We start from the raw sequence: 20796 nt of genomic DNA, 5'->3' as shown, positions 1-20796 counted from the left end.
GGAGGCCAAGGCAGGCAGATCATTTGAGCCCAGGAGTTTGAGACTAGCCTGGGCAACATGGCAAAACCCCATTTGTACCAAAAAAAAAAAAAATTAGCTGGGCGTGGTAGTGCACACCTGTATTCCCAGCTACTTGGGAGGCTGAGGTCAGAAGATTGCCTCAGCCCAGGAGGTTGAGGCTGCAGTGAACCATGTTTGCACCACTGTACTCCAGCCTGGGCAACACAGTGAGACGCTGTCTCAAAAACAAAAACAAAAACAAAAAAACACCAAGTTGAATGTGGTGGTATGGAGAGGAACAACTTGGTACTATGAGGTGTCTATTAATCCAACTCCTCACCTTAATGGATAAATAAAGGGAAATGATTAAATATGCATCTTGCCTTTTTAGTAGGAACTGAATTTCAGAACAACTAAAGAGCTCAGTTGATGACTGAAAGCAGCGCTTTATAGAGATACCTGTCAGCTAACAAGTGTAGAAATGGGCCAGGCATGGTGACTCATGCCTGTAGTCCCAGCACTTTGGGAGGCTGAGGCAAGAGGATCGCTTGAGCCTAGAAATTCGAGAACAGCCTGGGCAACATAGTGAGACCTTGTCTCTACAAAAGAAATTTAAAAATTAGCTGAGTGTGGTGGCACGTGACTATAGTCCCAGCTATTCAGGAGGCTGAGGCAGGAAAACTGCTTGAGCTCAGGAGGTCAAGGCTACAGTGAGCAGAGGTTGCATCACTGCCCTCCAGCCTTGGTGACAGAGCAAGATCCTGTCTCAAAAGAAAAAAAAAGAAAAGTAAATGTAGAAATGATAGAAAGAGAAAAACTGTAATATTCAACCCAACCCCTAAGGAAATTACTGATTCAAGCAAGGATATCAACTGATGTAAAAAGCGTTAGCTGAAGACTTGACAAGGTGCTAGCATAACACTACACAGATTATCTGTGTTGAAGCAATGGGGAAATAAGTGCAGATGGCAGGAGGGGACATGCTGTTATATCACCTTAAATATAGTGGTCAATCTCAACCACTGTCTTAGTGGTCAGTGGTGAGATGACTGGATAATATCTGTCTCCTGACAATTTGGGCAGTTGGAAATACTTGAATATGGACTGAGTATTAGATGAAATTAAGGAATTAATAATTTTTAAAGTACAGTAATGCTATTTTGGCTATGTAGGAAAGCATTCTTAGCTTTTAAAGATAAATACTGAGGCTGGGTGTGGTGGCTCACGCCTGTAATCCCAGCACTTTGGGAGGCCAGGCGGGCGGATCACCTGAGGTCAGGAGTTCGAGACCAGCCTGGCCAACATGGCAAAACCCCATTTCTACTAAAATTACAAAAATTAGCCAGGCATGGTGGCACCACCTGTAGTCCCAGCTACTCGGGAGGCTGAGGCAGGAGAATCACTTGAACCTGGGAGGCAAAGTTTGCAGTGAGCCAAGATCATGCCACTGCACTCCAGCCTGAGTGATAGAGTGAGACTCCATCTCAAAAAGGAAAAAAAAAAGATACACACTGAAGTAAAAAATAACAATCAGCAGTATTTGGATGTTATCCCTATGTTTAAAAAGCTCCTTTCTGAACAAGAATATAAAAATGGCACAATGCTGAAAATAAGAATTGGTTTCCAAGAAGCAGGGGGAGAATGGATTTTTTTTTATGGATAAAAGGAATGCAGATAGAGAGGAGAAGCAATTCCCTCTGCAACTCCCCTTACCTCCCCTCAATATGGCCAGAAGCCCAATTAGTCACAAGGAAAAGGCAAATAGCAAAGCAACAGAAAGAAATGCTGTTGGCCAAAACATTACTACAGTAATGAACAAAACATCATCAAAACACGAGTAACTTTAAGGAAAACTATACTGAAGATTTAACTTATTCATGGCCATAACTAAATAAGTTTTTATAAGAACAACTATTAATGGTGCAGTGTGGAAGAAGACAGTGTTTAAAAAAGGACAAGATTATTTATTTGGATTGGAAGTTGGTAACTTTGGGCTATATGGGTTCTAGTCCAGGTTTTGCAGTTGCCTCTCTATGTGACTGACAGTTTGGATATATGTCCCTGCCAAATTTCATACTGAATTGTAATCCCCAACGTTGGAAGTGTGGCCTGGTGGGAAGTGTTTGGGTCATAGGGGTGGATCCCTCATGGCTTAATGCTGTCATCACAACAGTGAGTTCTCATGAGAGCTGTTTAAAAGTGTATGGCACCTCCTACCCCCTCTTGTTCCCACTCTCACCACGTAAGATGCCTGCTCCCCCTTCACTTTCCACCATGATTGTAAGCTTCCTGAGATACTCACCAGAAGCAGATGCTGGCACCACAGTTCCTGTGAAGCCTGCAGAACCATGAGCTAATTAAACCTCTTTTATTTATAAATTACCCAGTTTCAGGTATGTCTTTATAGCAACACAAGATTGGCTTAACACAGTGACAGTCCTTGAGAAACTTCTCTGTGGCTCCTAATGTCCCCATCTCTAAAGAGAGGGAGATGAGTGAGAATCTCGAGTTTTGAACATTTATAATTAAAGGGAAATAATTAAACATGTCAACATCCACCTCATTAGATGACCTCTAGGGCTATGTTCATTCAATAATTCAATGATGCTAGAAGTAAAAGAGTATGCAGCATATGCAGTTCAATTTGTGAGAATTGATGCCATGTGAAGAAAGCAGATTTTTTTCATTTGGTTAAAAGCCGACATAAAAATTTGTTCTCTTACCCTTCCCCATCTCTGGAATTTTTATTATACTTTTAGTTTTAAAGAACTGATTTTGTTTAATGGTCTGCAATGGACAAAACAAAAATACCTTGTGCTTTTAATGGTCCATATTGTCAGTATATTTGCGTCACCAAATTACAGAATTATCTGACTCATCGGGACAAAAACAACATATTATCCTCTAGACAGCAAATTGAAAAAAGCAATTTTCCCATCTCTGAGAAAGATAATTGATCTGATTTTGCTGTCAATGTTACCATCATTCACTCTATTACTCAGACTTGAAAACTTGAAATTATTTTTTACTCTCCCTACCTCTCATCACCCACACAGACTCACCAGGTCATAATGAGTTGATTTCCTTTAATAATGTCTCTTACGTCAATCTCCTCTGCTACCACCTAAGTTCAAGTTCCTATTATCTCTCAGACCTGGATGACTACAGTATTTTCTTTTTCCCTTAATGACTTGTACAGGGTTTCTTTTATTATAAAAGTAGTACATGCTCACTATAGGCAATCTGGACATTTTAGAAAGGCAGAGAGAGAGTAATATCAGTTACCCACAATCCCTTTGCCTAGAAATGATCATTCATTCGGACCCATTTCCTTCCCCTCGTTCTATGTATATATTAATGCATTTTTGATAAAAATTATGATTGTAATATACTACATGTTTATGGTAAGTTTCTTACTCCTGTATTTTGAGTATTTTGTTATAACATTAAATGCTTTGAAAACCTAACTTATATTTTTTTAAACTAATTCTCAATTGTTATGTTTCATCGGCTTCTAATTTTTCATGTTAAAAGCAAATGCCGCATTGACCACTCTTGTGCCATTGTTGGATTATTTCCTCAAAATTGGTTCCTAAAAGTATAATCATAGGCTCAAAGATTCCTGTTACATTTTACCAGTTTGCCCTCCAGAAAGGATATCTATCATTTTACAGGCCCACCAGCAGTGCATGAAAAGTGCCATTAATATATACAAGACATGCCAATATCTTCCCATTTAAAGCTATTCATAATACAACCCTAAATCTTTTTCTCAGAAATCCCCTATCCCAACCCTCTACTTCTGTCATACAGACATCTTAGAAGATGGTGAGGTTCTTCAGGACAAGCATTCTATCTTACAAGAGGCAATGCAGCCTAGTAGAAAGACCAAGAGAAGTCTAGCATAAGACAGCCCTGGGTCAAATTCTACCTTACCACCAACTAGCTGTGTGACTGCAGCTAAATTGCTTAACCTCATTGGGGCTCCATTTCCTCATCTGTAAAATAATACCAACAGCATCTTCTCCATAGGGTGGTTATGAAGATTCAATAAGGTAATATAGGCAAAGCACTTAATACATTGTCTGACACATAGTAGACTTTCAATAGCTGGTTAAAGTTGTTAGAGTACTTGTACAATTCCCAACCTCCAGCATCTATCACAGCTGGTGAAATGAAGTAAGAGACAGGGGTAAATATCTTTATCACTGATTTTCAGGTCAGTGCCAAATCAGGTCAGGTCAGGGAATTGGAAGTAGGGTCCAGAAATCTGTATTTCTTGTAAGCACTCCAGTTGACTGTGACTCAGCTAAAGTTGGAGAACCATAGCTATCATACTCGCTCCAGATACGGCATACAATTTCCTCATCAGGTACCTAACTTCTGGGTCTACATGCCCTGACTCCCAGGGTCTGGCAGAGTTATCTACTGTCTGTGAAGATGACCTGGTTAAAAAGTGATCCAAATGAATCCTCTTCTGATAGCATATTTGCCTCTCTGCCTTCCTTCCCTAACCAAATATCATCACTACCATTGAGAATCACCCATTATTACAATAATTATTTGGGAATTAAAGATAAAAATAAATTATTAACAATAGTAATACTAATCACTAACACTTATTAAGCACTTACAATGTACCAGGTAGGCTAAGCAGTTTCCATTCAATTAACTGTTGGGTATTAAGTTAATCCACATAACAACACTATGAGGCAGGTGCTATTGTTACCTCCATTTTACTAATGAAAAAATTGAGTCACAGAGAAGCTAAGAAAATTATCCAAGGTCAAAAAGATGGTAAATGACACAGCAGGGATATGAATCCAGACAATCTGACTCCAGAAATCAGGCTATTATCTACTATGCAGTACTACTTCCCTAAATTAACTGCCCTATGCTTGTTATTATTCCTTTAAGATATACACAATGATAATAATATTTATTTCATTTAGTGTCTTTATTATTTCAGTAGGGTGGATGATAAATCCAACGAAAGTTAGAAGCCTCAAACCCTTTTGTTCCCATAATGTCTTAGGTTTTCTGGCCACAAATTCTAGCATGAGAATCTGCAGGAAACCAACTATAACAGTTGGGCTAGGGCTGCTCCATTTCTATATCTTTGGAGTCTAGCCTTCCAAGAAACAACATGAACACAATGCATTTCAATTGCTTACCCTATGTTTATATTTCCCCACATCAAGTTTTTTAAATTATCCAAGAGTCAGAAGGCCTGCCCATTAGGCTAGCTTCATAAAGGAGGCCCTTCTTCCTGCATGTTTTGATAAAATATGTCCCCTAACCAGAGAGAGAATGGAGCCCAGTTATATAAGATGAGCAAAGTATTCTGAAGACTTTTTAACTGGTATGCTTGGCCTCAGATACTATATTTTAAATCAGCTCTCCTTCAAATTTTTAAAAATAAATTGTACTTTAGAAAAATCAATTTCAAAAGGAAATTCTGACACATGCTACAACATGAATGAACCTTTAAAACATTATGGTAAATGAAATAAGCCAGACACAAAAGGACAAATATTGCATGATTTCACATATAGGAGGTATCTAGAATATTTAATTCATAGAGACAAGAAGTAGAATAGAGGCTACCAGGGGTGGGAGGAATGAGGGGATGGGGAATTATTGTTTAACAGCCACAGTTTCTATTTGGGATGATGAAAAATTTCTGGAAAGAGATAGTGGCGATGGTTGCACAACTTATAAATGTATTTAATGACACTAAACTATATATATATATATATACACACACACACATATTTTATTTTTTAGAGAGTCTCGCTCTGTCATCCAGGCTGGAATGCAGTGGCATGATCATGGCTCACTGCAACCTTGAACTCCCGGGCTCAAGGGATCCTCCCACCTCAATCTCCTGAGTAGCTGGGACCACAGGTGCATGCCGCTGCACCCGGCTAATTTTTATATATTTTGTGGAAATGAGATCTCGCAAAAAAATATAAAAATTAGCTGGGTGCAGTGGCATGCTGTCCAGGCTGGTCTCAAACTGCTGGGCTCAAGTGATCCTCCTGCCTCAGCCTCCCAAAGTGTTGCGATTACAGGCGTGAGCTGCCATACCCAGCCTGAACTGTATACTTAAAAATGCTTAAAATAATAAATTTTATGTTATGGATACCTTACCACATTTTTTTTAAAAAATCCCATAGCTTCCAGAAAAAAAAAAAAACATTTCAAGCCCCATGAAATCTGTTCTTACCAGAGTATCATCATTCTGGTCTCCAAACATTTCTTTAAAAATCTTGCCAGGATCAGGAATTGGAGGGAATATAATAATCTTGAGCCTTTAAGAAAACAGAGACATTTGATTCAAACCTTCCAGTCCATAGGAGTGTCCCACATAAATACCACCATATTAAAAGAAGGCATGGACAAAAGACATGGTACACAAGTCATCTTTATTGACAAGGCAGTTGTGAAGAAATTTCTAAAATAGGGTACACAAAAATCAATGTTCTAAGGGCATTAAGTTCTACTCTTGCCCATAGGTGGGGCACGGGGACCATCAGAATAAATGAATTACTTATACCCTATCATCTAAATAATATGCTGCTCTACTTTTAACAGACCAGATGGGCGCTTGCTCTGTATAATTTTGAAAAGAATAATCTTCTGAGAACAGGATACATTCCTCTGTTTCTTTTTCCTTCCTACTTCTCTCCATTTTTCAATCTTATAGCTTGCCTCCATCTCCCAGTAAGTGTCCATGGATGTGCCCCAGGATTCAGTTTTTTGTCTTCTTGTCTATCTCATTCACTTTATGAGCACTCCTTTCAGTCTTTAGGCTTTAAATCCATTCACATGCCGAGGATTCCCAAAATTAGATCTTCAGCCCAGACCTCTCCCTTCAACTCCAGATTCATGCACAAAATCGCTTATTTAACATCCTTATTTGGATATCTAATAAGCATCTCAAACTTAACATATGCAAAACTGAAGTCCCTATCTTTCCCTCAAACCCAGCTCTCCTCACAGTCTTCTCTGTCTCAGTACATGGCACCAGCATTCACTCAGTTGCTCAAGCCAAAAATCTAAGAGGTATCTCTGAATCCTCAATTACCCTCATACCTCCACAGACAGGCAACTAACAGCAAGTCTTATCAATTCTACTCCAAAATATATACTATTTCTGACCACTTCTTGCTATCTCCATTGCTAACCCCCTAGTATAGGTTATCCTCATCTTTCTGCCAAAACACTGCAATGCCTCCGAACTACTCCATCGGCTTCCACTTTTGCCCAAGTCAGTTCTTCACTCAGCAACTACAATAATCCTTTATGACAGTAACTCAGATCATGTGCCTACTCTTCTCAAAACTCTCCAATGCTCCTCATCATGCTTAGAATAAAATCTCAGTTCCTTGCCATGGCCTGCGTGATCTGGTTGGCCAACCTCTGTCCTCCCTCGCTGCCACTCTCTACCCTGCACTCTCCACTCCAGCCAAACAAACCAAGCGCATTTCAGCCTTGGGGACTTTGCATTTGCTGTTCCCATGGCCTGGAGTGCTCTTTCCTCAAATATCTGAATGACTCACTCCTTTACATTACTGGGAGTCTCTCCTCAAATGTCACTTTCTCGGTGACATCCTACATAAAATGCACCTCCTATCACCTCCTAGCCATACCCCACTACTGTCAATTATACTTCTAAGTGAAATTATAGTATTTATTATTTATTTTGTGTGTGTGTGTGTATGTGCATGTGTGTATCTTTCCCTCTAGAATGTAGATGAGGACTTTGTCCTGTTCACTGCTGTAACTTTAGCACTTAGAACTGCCTGGTTCACAAATAGGCACTCAAAAAATATACATATATAGAGAGAGTATATATATATGTTGAATAAATGTTGAAATAATGATAAAATATTGGTTCTGGATCCAACTTAATAACCTTATTCCAACCTTAGTTATTTACTACAAGAGCAAATAACAGTCCTATAATGAGATAGAGAAAATAAAATATTCTCAAAGAATGGATACCATACATTCATGACAACTTGATGAAGTTCTCTTTCCCACAATATTAAGTAGTAGCCTACTTTGCATTAATACCAGACAAGTCATTTTATTAGTAAAGGTCTCCATTTCTAAAACTTCATTCTAAGAACTACTGACTAACTTGATAGATTAGGCATTTGAAAGAGTATTATGTGAACATAGGACCTATTCAACAATCCCAAACACATGCAAAGGGAGCAGTGCTTGAGCAGGGAGCCCTGGAAAACTAATCCAACATGTTTTTCATTAGAAAGTGGGCATAGCGGCCGGGTGCAGTGGCTCATGCCTATAATCCCAGCACTTTGGGAGGCTGAGGAGGGTGGATCACTTGAGGTCAGGAGTTTGAGACCAGCCTGGCCAACATGGTGAAACCCTGTCTACTAAAAATACAAAAAATTAGCCGGGCGTGGTGGTGGGCACCTGTAATCGCAGCTACTCGGGAGGCTGAGGCAGGAGAATTGCTTGAACCCAGGAGGTGGAGGCTGCAGTGAGCCGAGATCACACCACTGCGCTCCAGCCTGGGCAACAGAGACTCCATCTCAGGAAAAAAAAAAAGAAGAAGAAAGAAAGAAAAGAAAAGAAAAGAAAGTGGGCGTGGTAATACTTCCTTGTCATGTCATACTCCGGAAAGCCACTTACAGGCAACATGCTTCTAATACACTGGGCAGACATAAAACACAAGCACTAAGAGTAATCACCACAGCAAACAGGCTATCAGAAACTGCAAAACCTACCTGGGCAGCTACCTTACCTTTTTAGGTAAAGCAGAAGTACTATGATTGCACCTGCGACGATGACTGGAACAATGAGTAACATGGTTATGTAGAGTGTGGAGTTGCGCTTCTTACCTGGAGAATGAAAAGCAAACAGAAAGACTTGAGAAATAAAACCCTTTTAGTAATAAACCAAGCAGCAATTCTGTTAGCTAGTAAGATCAGAAATATCTCTGCTCCCTCCCCCAACCTATTTTCCCAAGCTCTTCAATGATCTTATCTTCTGTTAAATTAATAGTTAAAAAAAAAAAAAAGTCCTCCTCTGGTGCCTGAACTTCCCTAGGCGAGCAAATACCTAAAAGATTACCTGAAATTAGGATATTTTTTAAAAGACAAACATAAGCTTTATTCTCTTTCAAAAACTCAGCGAGACTAGGGCCTGGAACCATATTCATTAATTTAATCTGAATCAGAATCCCTTAAATTTGATGGTCTCATTTAAACTTTTGTTTGTTTGTTTGTTTGTTTTGAGACAGAGTCTCTCACTCTGTCACCCAGGCTGGAGTGCAATAGCACGATCTTGGCTCACTGCAACCTCCGGCTCCATGTTTCAAGCGAGTCTCCTGAGTAGCTGGGACTACAGGCGCACATCACCACACCGAGTTAATTTTTGTATTTTTAGTAGAGACGGGGTTTCCCTATTTGGGCCAGGCTGGTCTTAAACTCTTGACCTCAAGTGTTCTGTCCGCCTCGGCCTCACAAATTGCTGGGATTACAGGCATGAGCCACTGCGCCCAGCCACATTTAAAATTTTATAGAAATAGACTGACCATTCTAAAAATGACAAAATACATGTTGTTTTCAACTACATAGTAAAAAACGTAGTAACTCTCTTTTTCAAAATAGAGGAGGGCTGGGCTAGTGAGCTCAAACATTCATAATAAAAATTTCTCTATGTACATATAATAATGTTTTCATAGCCTAAAATCACCATACAAAAACTGACAATAAAATTGTGTAGTGTTCAGGAGTTGGAAAGCCAACACACTGGAATTACCCAAGTATTTTTTTGGTATCTGTAATAATGGGATAGAATCTCTTAAATCATAGTTGTCCCAGAAGATCTGAGACGGATGTCAGTGACATGCACATTGTCCATTGTTCAGTAACTTTCAGAGAACTAGAACAGACTAAACTATGTATACTATCCAATACAATCCAATATTTCTTAACTGATAAAAAAAAACTTCAAGATCTTGCGCTGCTTTAAAGGAAGGAGTATAAATGAATGAGTGGTAACTGGAAAACAGCTATAATAGACAGCAGGCACTGAAGAATTCTGTCTGACAAATACCAAATAACTGTTTGCTTTTAGCAAATAAACTGGAACATATCACATAGGGTTTTTTTTTTAAAAGTTCTTTTAAGCTATTTTGCCATGAAAGAAAGGTTTTTTTAAATAAAAATATTGCTTCTTAGAATAACTTTAAACATACTGATTGATGTTAGTCAATCGATAAAATCAATGGAATCATTTTAGCTAAGACTTTTAACATTATCTCCAAGATTCAAATAATGTTAAGATTCTAGTTTACATATAAGACTATATATACCTTAGCATTGATTCAAATATGATTACTACAAATGTATCTCACTGGAAAACATAAAAATTTTTCCAGATCCAAGAGAAAAGGTATGAATGAAGCCCTTTGTAAGTACGCACTTGTGTGCGCGCACACACCCACACACACAAATTAAATGACAAAGAAGACTGAGCCAGGAGACATAGATGTGACTAGGGAAATTACTTTCCCTCAAAGATCCCTTCCAGCTATCTGATTCTACAGTTAAAAAGCATTCCCTCTGAACTGTACAAACTGGCCTCACATTTTCAAGTTTCTACAGAGTATCTGGTAAAGTTTGCCTGTTTGCTGTTATACTAAAATATCAAATAAATAGACACAAACCCTGTCCTACAAATCTGTACACCAACTAGTTTTCCAGAGATAGTGATTTTTTTTAATTTAATTTTTTTGAGACAGAGTCTCACTCTGTCACCCAGGCTGGAGTGCAGTGGCGCGATCTCGACTCACTGCAACCTCCGCCTCCCAGGTTCAAGCGATTCTCCTGCCTCCGCCTCCCGGGAGCTAGAACTACAGGTGTCTGCCACCATGCCCAGCTTATTTTTATATTTCAGTAGAGACAGGGTTTCACCATGTTGGCCGGAGTGGTCTTGTACTCCTGACCTCAAGTGATCCACCCGCCTCAGCCTCCCAAAGTGATGGGATTACAGGCATGAGCCATGGCGCCCAGCCCAGAGATAGTGATTTTTTAAAAATTCATTCCACAAGTCATTAGAGCATACTATATTTAAGGCAGAGTGCCAGACCAAACCTGCAACATTATGGTGTCACTGTCCCTGAGAATGAATTACTATCTGAAAAACTGGACTCAGGTGACTGCTTCAGGCCCAACCAGGTTCAGGGTAGTGATTTCCAAATTTGAGAGAATACGGGAATCTCCAGAGGAGTTTGTTAAAACACAGTTTCAAGCGTCTCACCCCAGCATTACTGTGTCAGAATCTCTGGGGTTGGTGCCTCCTCATCTATCTGCATATTTAACAAATATGTTCTCCCACACCCCTCCATGCCTCTGCAGATAATCTGTGGGTCTCACTCTCCATCCCAACCCACCCTCCCCACAAAGAAAAGAAAACCACTGTACTGTAGTGGCAAAAGCTCTAGCCTTAGCGTCAGGAACCACTTGCCAGCTGCCTGATCTTGATTATTTGATGTTGCTAGGTCTCTCAATCTCTTCCTCTGGTAGGGGTTGAAAATGAGTCTCTATAGGGATCCCTTCCACTCTTGGACTTGGAGAACCTAACATGGCATCTCAGCATCATGAAGGAGGTGGGGAGAGTTTGCAAGGATGTTTCACTCTGCAGTCAACCCTCCGCCACCAGGCAACAGAGTTTAGCAGCCCCCAAGAGTAAGTGGGTAATTCCCTTCTCTGGCTCCCTCATTCACAAAGGGAGGAAAAGTGAGGAGAGGTTGGAACAGAATGAGGGGCAAAGGGGAGAGACTGAAAAAAGCTTGCAGAGTTTTGGTAAGAAGCAGGAAGGGTCGTTGGAAAGCTGGAATCACCCCTCCTCCTCATTGTCATCATCTTTCTGGTAGGTCCTGGTAGCGAATGTAGATGACCAGCATGACAAAGCCAGTAAGGATGCAGAGGGAGCTGACCACCACGTAGGCGATGCACAGGAAGGGGTTCCTGCCACCCATCCACAAGATGCTGCTGAAGATGCGGAGCCTGTGGCCGCCAAATGCACGCACCAGGTAGTTGTAGGTGATGTTGACACAGTAGACACACCGCGGCAGCCCAGCTGAGTAGTTGCCCTGGCGGATGTGCCCGTACAGCTTGCGGAACAGCTTGCGGAAGGTGGGCAGCGCTGCCATGCGCATCCACACCACGAAGTCCTGGTTGATGAAGCCGTTGTTGTTGGGGATGGGGCTGAGCTTGTCGTAGACCAGCCGGCGCCAGTTGGGCAGGGGTGCTGTGCCATGGAAGGCCAGTGCCAGGCTGCCGTTGACCAGTGGTGGGTTGCAGAACTTGATGGGGTAGTTGGTCTACCGGGTGATGCAGGTGCAGTGCGGTAGGGCGGCACCTCCACGTAGGGCCCGCCGGGCCAGCGCTGGTGCCACAGCGAGGAGTCGTTGAAGAGGCTGTTGGTGATGAAGTTGCAGGGTGCGCGATGGGCAGGCGGCGCAGTGGGTGCACTCATTGACTGGATGGTGCAGCGTGCTGGGCAGCCCGCTCAGCTGCGCATTGTCGTGGACACTCCATACCACTGGTTGTTTTGGTAGAAGTTGGTCAGCACGTAGCAGGGGTACACGGGGCCCTGGAAGAGCTCAGGCAGTGAGAAGTACCAGGCGCATGAGCAGATGGGCGGTGGCACACAGCCCTGGCCAGCCACAGCACACACCGAGCAGTTGCTGGTGCCCGGGTTGCCGGTGTAGTTGTACTCCAGCTCCTTGATGCTGGTGGAGGAGTAATAGAGGTCCAGACTGATGAAGGCCAGGCCCACGTAGAAGAGCTGCAGCCTAATGCTGGCCAACAGCAGCGGTTGCCAGGCGGGGAGGTGCTGCCACGTGAATGTGGTGGTGTTGAGCTGGTGGGCGCCCCCGGCTGTGGTGCTCCAGGTCATGGCGGCCACATGGGCTGACTGAGAGGGGCCCAGCCACAGGAGGCCTTCCCCTGTGCACTGGGTGAGCCCAGGGGATGCTCATGGGATGGGTTTCCCCACCCGCTCAGGTAAATCAGAAGATCTTAACTAGTTTTAAACACTATTAACAAAGATGCTATATTAAATATGTAATCTTATTAACACTGACTACATACTTTACTGGTTACTTACCACTACTAAAATACCTAAAATAATCCTAACAACTACTATTATTCTTAAGTAAGCACCTACTACATGTCTGATACCATACTAGGTGGTTTTGCATGCTTATCTCATATATATGCTATAATGATAGCATTATCTCCCATTTAAGCAGATGAGAAAGATAAGGCTCAGAGAGGTTTAGTAAGTCATCCGGAAGGATTTAGTAAATAATGGCATCAGGCCTCAAATTCCAGTTCCACTGTCCAATTCCAAAGCCTGCCTTGCTACATCTAACATATAGACTGTCATTTGTCTATATACAAATTCATTTTTCCCACTAGGTCATGAACATCTAGAAAGCATCATCAAGGCCTGGCACCATTGTTTTAGGCAGTCACTAAGATTTCTCCACATGATTCCTGCCTCCTGATATTCATTCCCTGGTGTAATCCCCTCTCCTTGAGCATGGGCTAGACTAATTGACTCACTTCTAAAAACAGAACAGCAGCAGTAATGGGATGTCATTTCTAAGGTTAGGTTATAAAAGACCATGGTTCCCATATTGCGTATTCTCTCACACTGTTTCTTGCTTGGATTACTCACTTGGGAAAGCCAGTTTCCATGTCAGGAAGTAGCCCTATGGGGAGGTCCAAGTGGCAAGGAACTAAGGGAAGCAAATTACCACAAACTGAATGGCTTACAACAACAGAAATGTAATATCTCACAGTTTTGGAGGCTAGAAATCCAAAATGAAGCTGTCAGCAGGGCTATGCTCCCTCTGAGGGCTCTAGAGAAGAATCCCTCCTTGCCTCTTCCTAGCTTCTGGTAGCTCCTGGGAATCCTTGTTGTTCCTTGGTTGTAGCTGCATCTCTGCAATCTCTGCCTCCATCTTCACATGGCTTTCTTCCCTGTGTGTCTGTGTGTCTCTGTGTGGCTTCTCTTTTTATAAGGATACTAGTCATTAGATTAAGTGTCCACTTTAATCCAGCATGACCTCATCCTCACTTGATTATATCTGCAAAAATCCTATTTCCAAATAAGGTTACATTCACAGGTACCGGGGTTGGAATCTACGAACATATCTTTTTGGGAGATACAATTCAACCTGCAACAGCCTCCATCCAGCAACCAGTGAGGTACTGAGGCTTTCCAACAACTATATGAGTGAACTTGGAAATGGATGCTCTGTCCCCAGTCAAGCCTTCAGACAGATTTCAGTTCTCATTGCAGCTTGACTGCAACCTCATGAGACCTCCAGCTAAGCTGTGGCTAGACTCCTGACTCACCGAAACTGTGAGATGGTAAATGTATGTTGGTTTAAGCCATTAAACTTTGGAGTAATTTGTTATACAACAATAAATAAACGAATACAACCATGCCTGGCACATAACTTGTTGAGCTTCTCAATTAATAGGGAATTGGCTACCTCGACAACCTGTTTGACCAATATACAGCTGTTTAAAAAGTTCTTAAGTTGGTTCTGTGTTGCCCCTTGGAGACACAAAAAGTAAAGCCTATTCCTTCTTGTACCTGACAATACCTCAAATATTAGAAATCAGCAATCATGACTCCTCAAAGTTACTTTACCAATTGTTCCTTGCCAAGTTTTGAGATTCTTCAACATCCTGATTATCCTTTCAAGGATAGATTCCAGTCTGCCAAGGCAACTCCTTTAATGTGGTGCTCAGAATGGAATACTGCACAATTCTGGTGTGGCCATAGCTCTGTGCCCCAACCTGCAGCATTCCTTTCTGGGTGCTGCACTTATCACTCCTAAGATTGTATATGCCTTTTTGACACATTTAAGATTACAATGTTGAGTCACATTGCACTTATAAAGCCGTGTATCCCACCCCACCACACACACATCCATAAAGCACAGGTCTTTCCAGTCCTGTACTTGAGCCTAGCTTGCTCAGCCTTTCAATTAATAAATGATTTTTTTCAAACTTAGGTACAGGTTTCTCTCTATTAAATGGCTCCACTCTTGTTTCTGCCAACCAGCATGTAGGACAGTCTCTAGTATTGTAAAATGTGCAGATTTGATTATGCCTGCCTTTTTTTTTTTCTTCCTTGAGACGGTCTCACTCTGTCGCCCAGGCTGGAGGGCAGTGGCACAATCTCAGCTCACTGTAACCTCCACCTCCCAGGCTCAAGAGATCTTCCCATCTCTGCCTCTTGGGTAGCCAAGACCACAAGCGTGCACCACCATATCTGGTTAATTTTTGTATTTTTTGTAGAGATGGGGTTTCACCATGTTGCTCAGGCTGGTCTCCAACTCCTGGGCTCAAGCGATCCTCCTGCCTCAGCCTCTCAAAGTGCTGGGATCACAGGCGTGAGTCACTGTGTGCAGCCTATGCCTGCTTTCTATATTTTTGTTCAGTTTGTTAATAAAAATGGAAATGAGATAGAAAAGAACATAAAACCATTTGGATTATGGTTTTCTAAATAACTCTATACTGTCAATTAACCCTGGGTGGTTTGAAAGTGATTAAGAAGAAAATAAATTTCAATTGTAAGTACTCTTTTCCTGACATCAAGAGAGCATGACAGTCCCTTTCCCCAGTCTATTTTCTGCTTCAGCTTAGTTTTTATACATCAATGTTTTAAATTTTAATAAAAATTCTCTTCTCTTACCTATACTCATTTCTTGGCTCCAATTACTCCAGAGTTTGTCATCCTCATAGCATAACTTATTTGTTTTGACTCTTATTCTGACTGTGTTCAAAGTATCAGGAAGAACACCAGGGACCATGAAACAAGATGTATTCTTAGGCATAAAATAAAAATACACAAGGAATATTACCAGTTTATTCTTTTTCACTGTTATTGAATCATAATATAATTATCTGCCAAATTCTGTCTATGATTAAGACTTGGATTGCAATTCAAATTATCTTTGACTTTTCGAAAAAATTGTCAATAACTCACGGAACAAAGTAATTTGTTTTTCTCAAAGCAGCTCATATTTAGGCTATGCTCCACCCCCAACTGCTCTAAGTCTAAACCCAAATAGCTAATGTTGAATTTACTGACCTCCACATTTCTCTCAAATTCTGGATTCTCACATTTAGCCTCTTGGACCTTGAAAATAAAAATAAGTAAATAAACTAATGAGTCCTAAATGTTTAAAAACCCATTTTCTATCACTTAGTCATTTCTAACAAACTTTCCTTTTATCCCATTAAAAGATGATCAGGTACAGTGAAAAAAGGTTGGCCTTTTTTAATAAATGGTGCTGGGTCAATTACATATGCATATGAAAAAAAAAAAGATTCTTGACGCCCTACCTCACACTATTCACAAAATCAGTTCCTGATATACTGCAGATTTAAATGTGTAAGATAAAATAAATTAATAAATACATAACTATAGCAAGCTTTTAGATAAAAACATAGAATATCTTAATGACCTTGAAGAAGGGAAATATTTCTTAAACAAGACCAAAAAAACCTCCCATATTAACCATAAAGGGAATTTTTTAATAAAGTCATCTATATTAAAATTAAAAACATTTGTTGATCAAATGACACCTTATAGGGAAATAAACAGGCAATGCATAGAGTGTGAGAACATATTTGCAATTTCTGACAAAGGACTTGCATATGTATTTTTTCTTACCCTACTAATAAGGCAAAAACAGAAAACCCAATTTTAAAAAAACTGGCAAAAGACTTGAACAGGCACTTCATAAGAGGATAAGCAAGTTGCGAATAAACATCTGAAAAAGTGTTCAACATCACTGGTCATGAGAAAAATGCAAATTAAATCCACAAGATAACAATACACACACTTACCTGACAACAACAAGTGTTGTGAGGATATGAAGCATCTAGAACTCACAATTTCTGCTTATTAGTGTAAACTGGCACAACCATCTAGGAAAACTGTTATTATCTACTGGAGACAATCATATGTAACCTTATGACCCACATATGCCTATATAAATGCCCCACACAAATGTACGCACATGTGTACCAAGAGACAAGTATGTGAACATTCATAAGAACTCCATTCATAAAACCAAATGGGAAACTATCCAAACGTCCATCAATGGGAGAATGGATAAAGTATGGTATATTCACACAATGGAATGAATGTAGTGAGAACGTACCATCTACAGCTATAAGAAACAACATTGGTGAATCTCATAAACATAGTTGAGTGAAAAAAAGGGCAAACACACAAAAAAGTACATTCTGGGCCAGGCACAGTGGCTCACGCCTGTAATCCCAGCACTTTGGGAGGCTGAGAAGGGTGGATCACATGAGGCCAGGAGTTCGAGAGCCAGGAGCCTGGCTAACATGGCGAAACCTCATCTCTACTAAAAAATACAAAAAAAAAAAAAAAAGCTGGGCTTGATGGCGTGTGCCTGTAATCCCAGCTACTCCGCACGCTAAGACAGGAGAATCGCTTGAACCCGGGAGGTGGAGGTTGCAGTGAGCTGAGATTGTGCCACTGCACTGCACTCCAGCCTGGGTGACAGAGCAAGACTCTGTCTCGAAAAAAAAAAAAGTACGTTCTGTATAATTCCATTTATATAAAGTTTTAAAGTAGCAAAAAAATCAATCTATGGGATTAGAAGCCAGGAGAGTAGCTGCTCTTTGGGAGGATAGCAACTGAAGGGGGCTTCTGTGGTGCTGGTTACATAGGTGAAAAATCATTTGTGAAAAATCATTGAGCTATAGGTTATGATTTGTGTAATTTTGTTCATGTATTATAACTCAGTAAAAACTTTTAAAAAAGAGACAGGGAGCGAGAAACCAGTGTCCCTTGTTGAGAGTATAAGATATAAAACTTGACTGGGTTGGAGAAAAGAAAGTGTAATGCAAAATTCTCCTCCACACAATAAAAGTCACTTGCTGTCTAATGTATAGAGAATACTAATTTCCTTAAATGCAAGTATTTCCAAAATGGAGTAAAAAACACATGAAAATCTGTTGCTTAAATAGTCAACTTCTATCAAAGAGACGTTTAAACTTGGAACCAAGACCAGAACACATAGATATTATTTTTGACATTCAATGTCATTCACTAAATAGTTCCTACCAGCCTGTGTAAAGAGCTGAGAGGCCAAGCAAATGATGAAGGGACATCCTTTCAATATTTCATACAGAGGTTGAGAAAAAAAAAAACCCCACTCAGGGGGCTAGTATACCCTATTACTGGCCATTTAGAAGCATAGACCTGTTGGGGAATCAGAAGCGTCAACTACCAGTGAGGGATCAAGTTGCAAATTGATGTCCCTCCTCCCCTGGACCATCTCCCATATATAAAAATTCCAAACTCGCCGAATCATCCTGTAGATTTACGTCTCTAGGCTCTTGTTCAAATGTAAACCCCCCTGCATAGTTTACTGGCTCTTCAGAGACCACTAAGAGAAGGAAAGCCAGGGCACCAAGAAGATAGTCTGCTGGGAAGGTGGGGTGGGGGGTGGGGGGTGGTCACAGACAAGTTGTTCCTTACTTCATAATTCTGTCATGAGCTACCTCTGACCACAGCCCCCATGTGATGGTACCAGTTCATGTTCCCGCTTACTTCCCCCTCTTAAGTGTAACACCAGGCAAAATAATTCCTCAAAAAGGAAAAAAAAGAAAAATCTAAGCAGCAGAGCTCAAAATCTGTGAGCACACAAAAAACTGATGACATTCTACATCTGCTAGGAGGAAGAATATTAAACTCAAGTGTACAAACAGAGTTAATTCCAAATAGAAAATAGTTCTGATTTAGGTAGATAACTTCCATAGTGTATGTGTTCTCTTCAGTTCAGAAGTTTGTAAAAAAAAAAAAAAAGTAACTCAATTCAATAATAATTTATTAAATGATGATTGTGCACATGACATTACGCTAAGTATTCTTGGTCAAAATTAAATACACGGAGACCAACCAACCTTTGAAGTGTTACTGACTTATTAGCTGTGTGGCTTGTAGCAAGTTACTTAACCTCTCTGAGCCTTAGTTTTTTCAATAAAATGTAGGTTAAAATAGTTTCTATTTCATGGGTTGCTATCAGCTACTGTATTAAGAAGCACACAGAAGAGCATCTTTGTAGCACGCCATAAACACTTAATGAATGATAGCTATTGCTATTAAGAGGAAGTATTGAGGTGGTCTCTAGCGGTTAAGAATCCAAGTTTTAGCGTTACAACTTTGGTTAAATGTTGATTCTACCACTTACTAAAAATGTGACCTTAGGATTAACTAAGTTTTCTTATCTTGTAAAATGGAGACAAAATAACAGGACCTAGATCCTTAGGGTTATTGTGAAGATTAAATGAAACAATTCAGATATAGTGCTTATTAAGATACCTAGCACACAGTAATCACTCAATACAGGTTAGCTGCTATTTAGTAGCAGAAACTGCAATAAGTAGACAGCACCAAACTCCTTCCTACATTAGTCTATATTTTCTTTTTTTAAAAAATATCAACTTTTAAATTCTGAGGTACATGTGCAGGGTGTGTAGGTTTGTGACATAGGTAAAAGTGTGCCATAGTGGTTTGCTGCACAGATCAACCCATCACCCAGGTATTAAGCCCAGTATCCATTAGTTGTTCTTCCTGATGCTCTCCCTCCTCCCACCACACCCCCCACAGGCCCCAGTATGTGTTGTTCACCTCCATGTGTCCATGTGTTCTCACTGTCCAGCTCCCACTTATAAGTGAGAACATGTGGCATTTGGTTTTCTGTAGGAGTCTATATTTTCAGTGGAGAGAAAATGCATACATGTGATAGGTTAAACAGCAGAAAATAATTGAGTGGCAAAATGAATACTATCTCAGGATTTCAGACATGCATCTCAGGATTTCAGACAGGAGAGAACAGTAAAGACTGGAGTAAACAAGTGTATTTCAGCTTTCTGATAACTCCTTTTGTTGTAAATTCAAGTACCAGCCCCCTTCCACATGGAAGCCCTTAGATTTTTCCCTTTGCTGCATTTCATGGGGCACTTAATTTCTGGTACTAGTAATGATTATTATATTTCAGCAGAAGGATTCATAATGCAAATGCCCAGAAGAGCATTTGCTGTTCTGTTCTGCTGTAGACTTGGTCACTCCCTCTGGAGTTGGAATTATAGCCTGTCAACACTGGCTTATTTTAGCAAGCATTTTGAAAGTTCCATGACGAGCTAAAACAACTGGACCAAGGAATTTACCCACGTGCGAGATGCTAGGCTCCTTTAAAAGCCAATATAAAACACTTCACTTCTAATCTCTAAAACTCAAACACACAAAGGGTCCAGGCAGGTAGCAGACAAGTGAGTGGTGCAGTCTTCATGGTCTTAAGGCGCCATCTTATGGACACACACTCTTAAGGTACTATGATTTAAAATCTGGGCAAAAAATTCAAATCTAGTAAACAAACAAACAAACAAAACACGACTTTGTGTTCCACACAAAAAAGTGTGAGGCCCTAGTTTGTGACCTTTACCCTAAAGCAGAACAACTGGACTGATGTCCTGAGATTATAGTACACTCTGGTCAGTGTCCTACAGGGCCTCTAATTAGCATGTTCTGCATTTGATTCTGAATAGCATACAGGCACATAATGCAACAAATATTGACTACTCAAATCTGATTACTTTAGTTGCCACAAACTCCAAGAAAACAGAATGGTATTATCAGAGCCTCCAAAGTGTCCGCATGATCTGATGTCTGCCTACTGCT

General features: G+C 40.6%; 2 protein-coding genes across 3 annotated transcripts in view; both read right to left on the bottom strand.

The window, feature by feature from the left end:
- Positions 1 to 20796, bottom strand: part of IL13RA1 (interleukin 13 receptor subunit alpha 1) — a 77158-nt gene that overhangs the window by 21753 nt on the left and 34609 nt on the right. For both annotated transcript variants that reach the window (XM_004064763.5, XM_019019634.3), the window contains exons 7-10: positions 16165 to 16212; positions 15766 to 15898; positions 8780 to 8876; positions 6230 to 6314 (exon numbers count right to left, since the gene is read on the bottom strand). In XM_004064763.5, the coding sequence (XP_004064811.2) occupies positions 6230 to 6314; positions 8780 to 8876; positions 15766 to 15898; positions 16165 to 16212 (363 nt within the window). The remainder of the gene's footprint in view (positions 1 to 6229; positions 6315 to 8779; positions 8877 to 15765; positions 15899 to 16164; positions 16213 to 20796) is intronic.
- Positions 11729 to 14283, bottom strand: LOC109024645 (cell cycle control protein 50B). Its single transcript, XM_019018866.3, is given in 5 exon segments — positions 11729 to 11916; positions 11918 to 12382; positions 12385 to 12489; positions 12491 to 12573; positions 12576 to 14283. Coding segments are annotated over 5 exon segments (1059 nt in total). The 5' UTR covers positions 12946 to 14283; the 3' UTR covers positions 11729 to 11880.

This window comes from Gorilla gorilla, chromosome X (assembly GCF_029281585.2).
Source record: "Gorilla gorilla gorilla isolate KB3781 chromosome X, NHGRI_mGorGor1-v2.1_pri, whole genome shotgun sequence".
NCBI lineage: Eukaryota > Metazoa > Chordata > Mammalia > Primates > Hominidae > Gorilla > Gorilla gorilla.
Note: the sequence above shows the minus strand (reverse complement) of the source record. Positions and strands in the feature narration are given on the sequence as shown.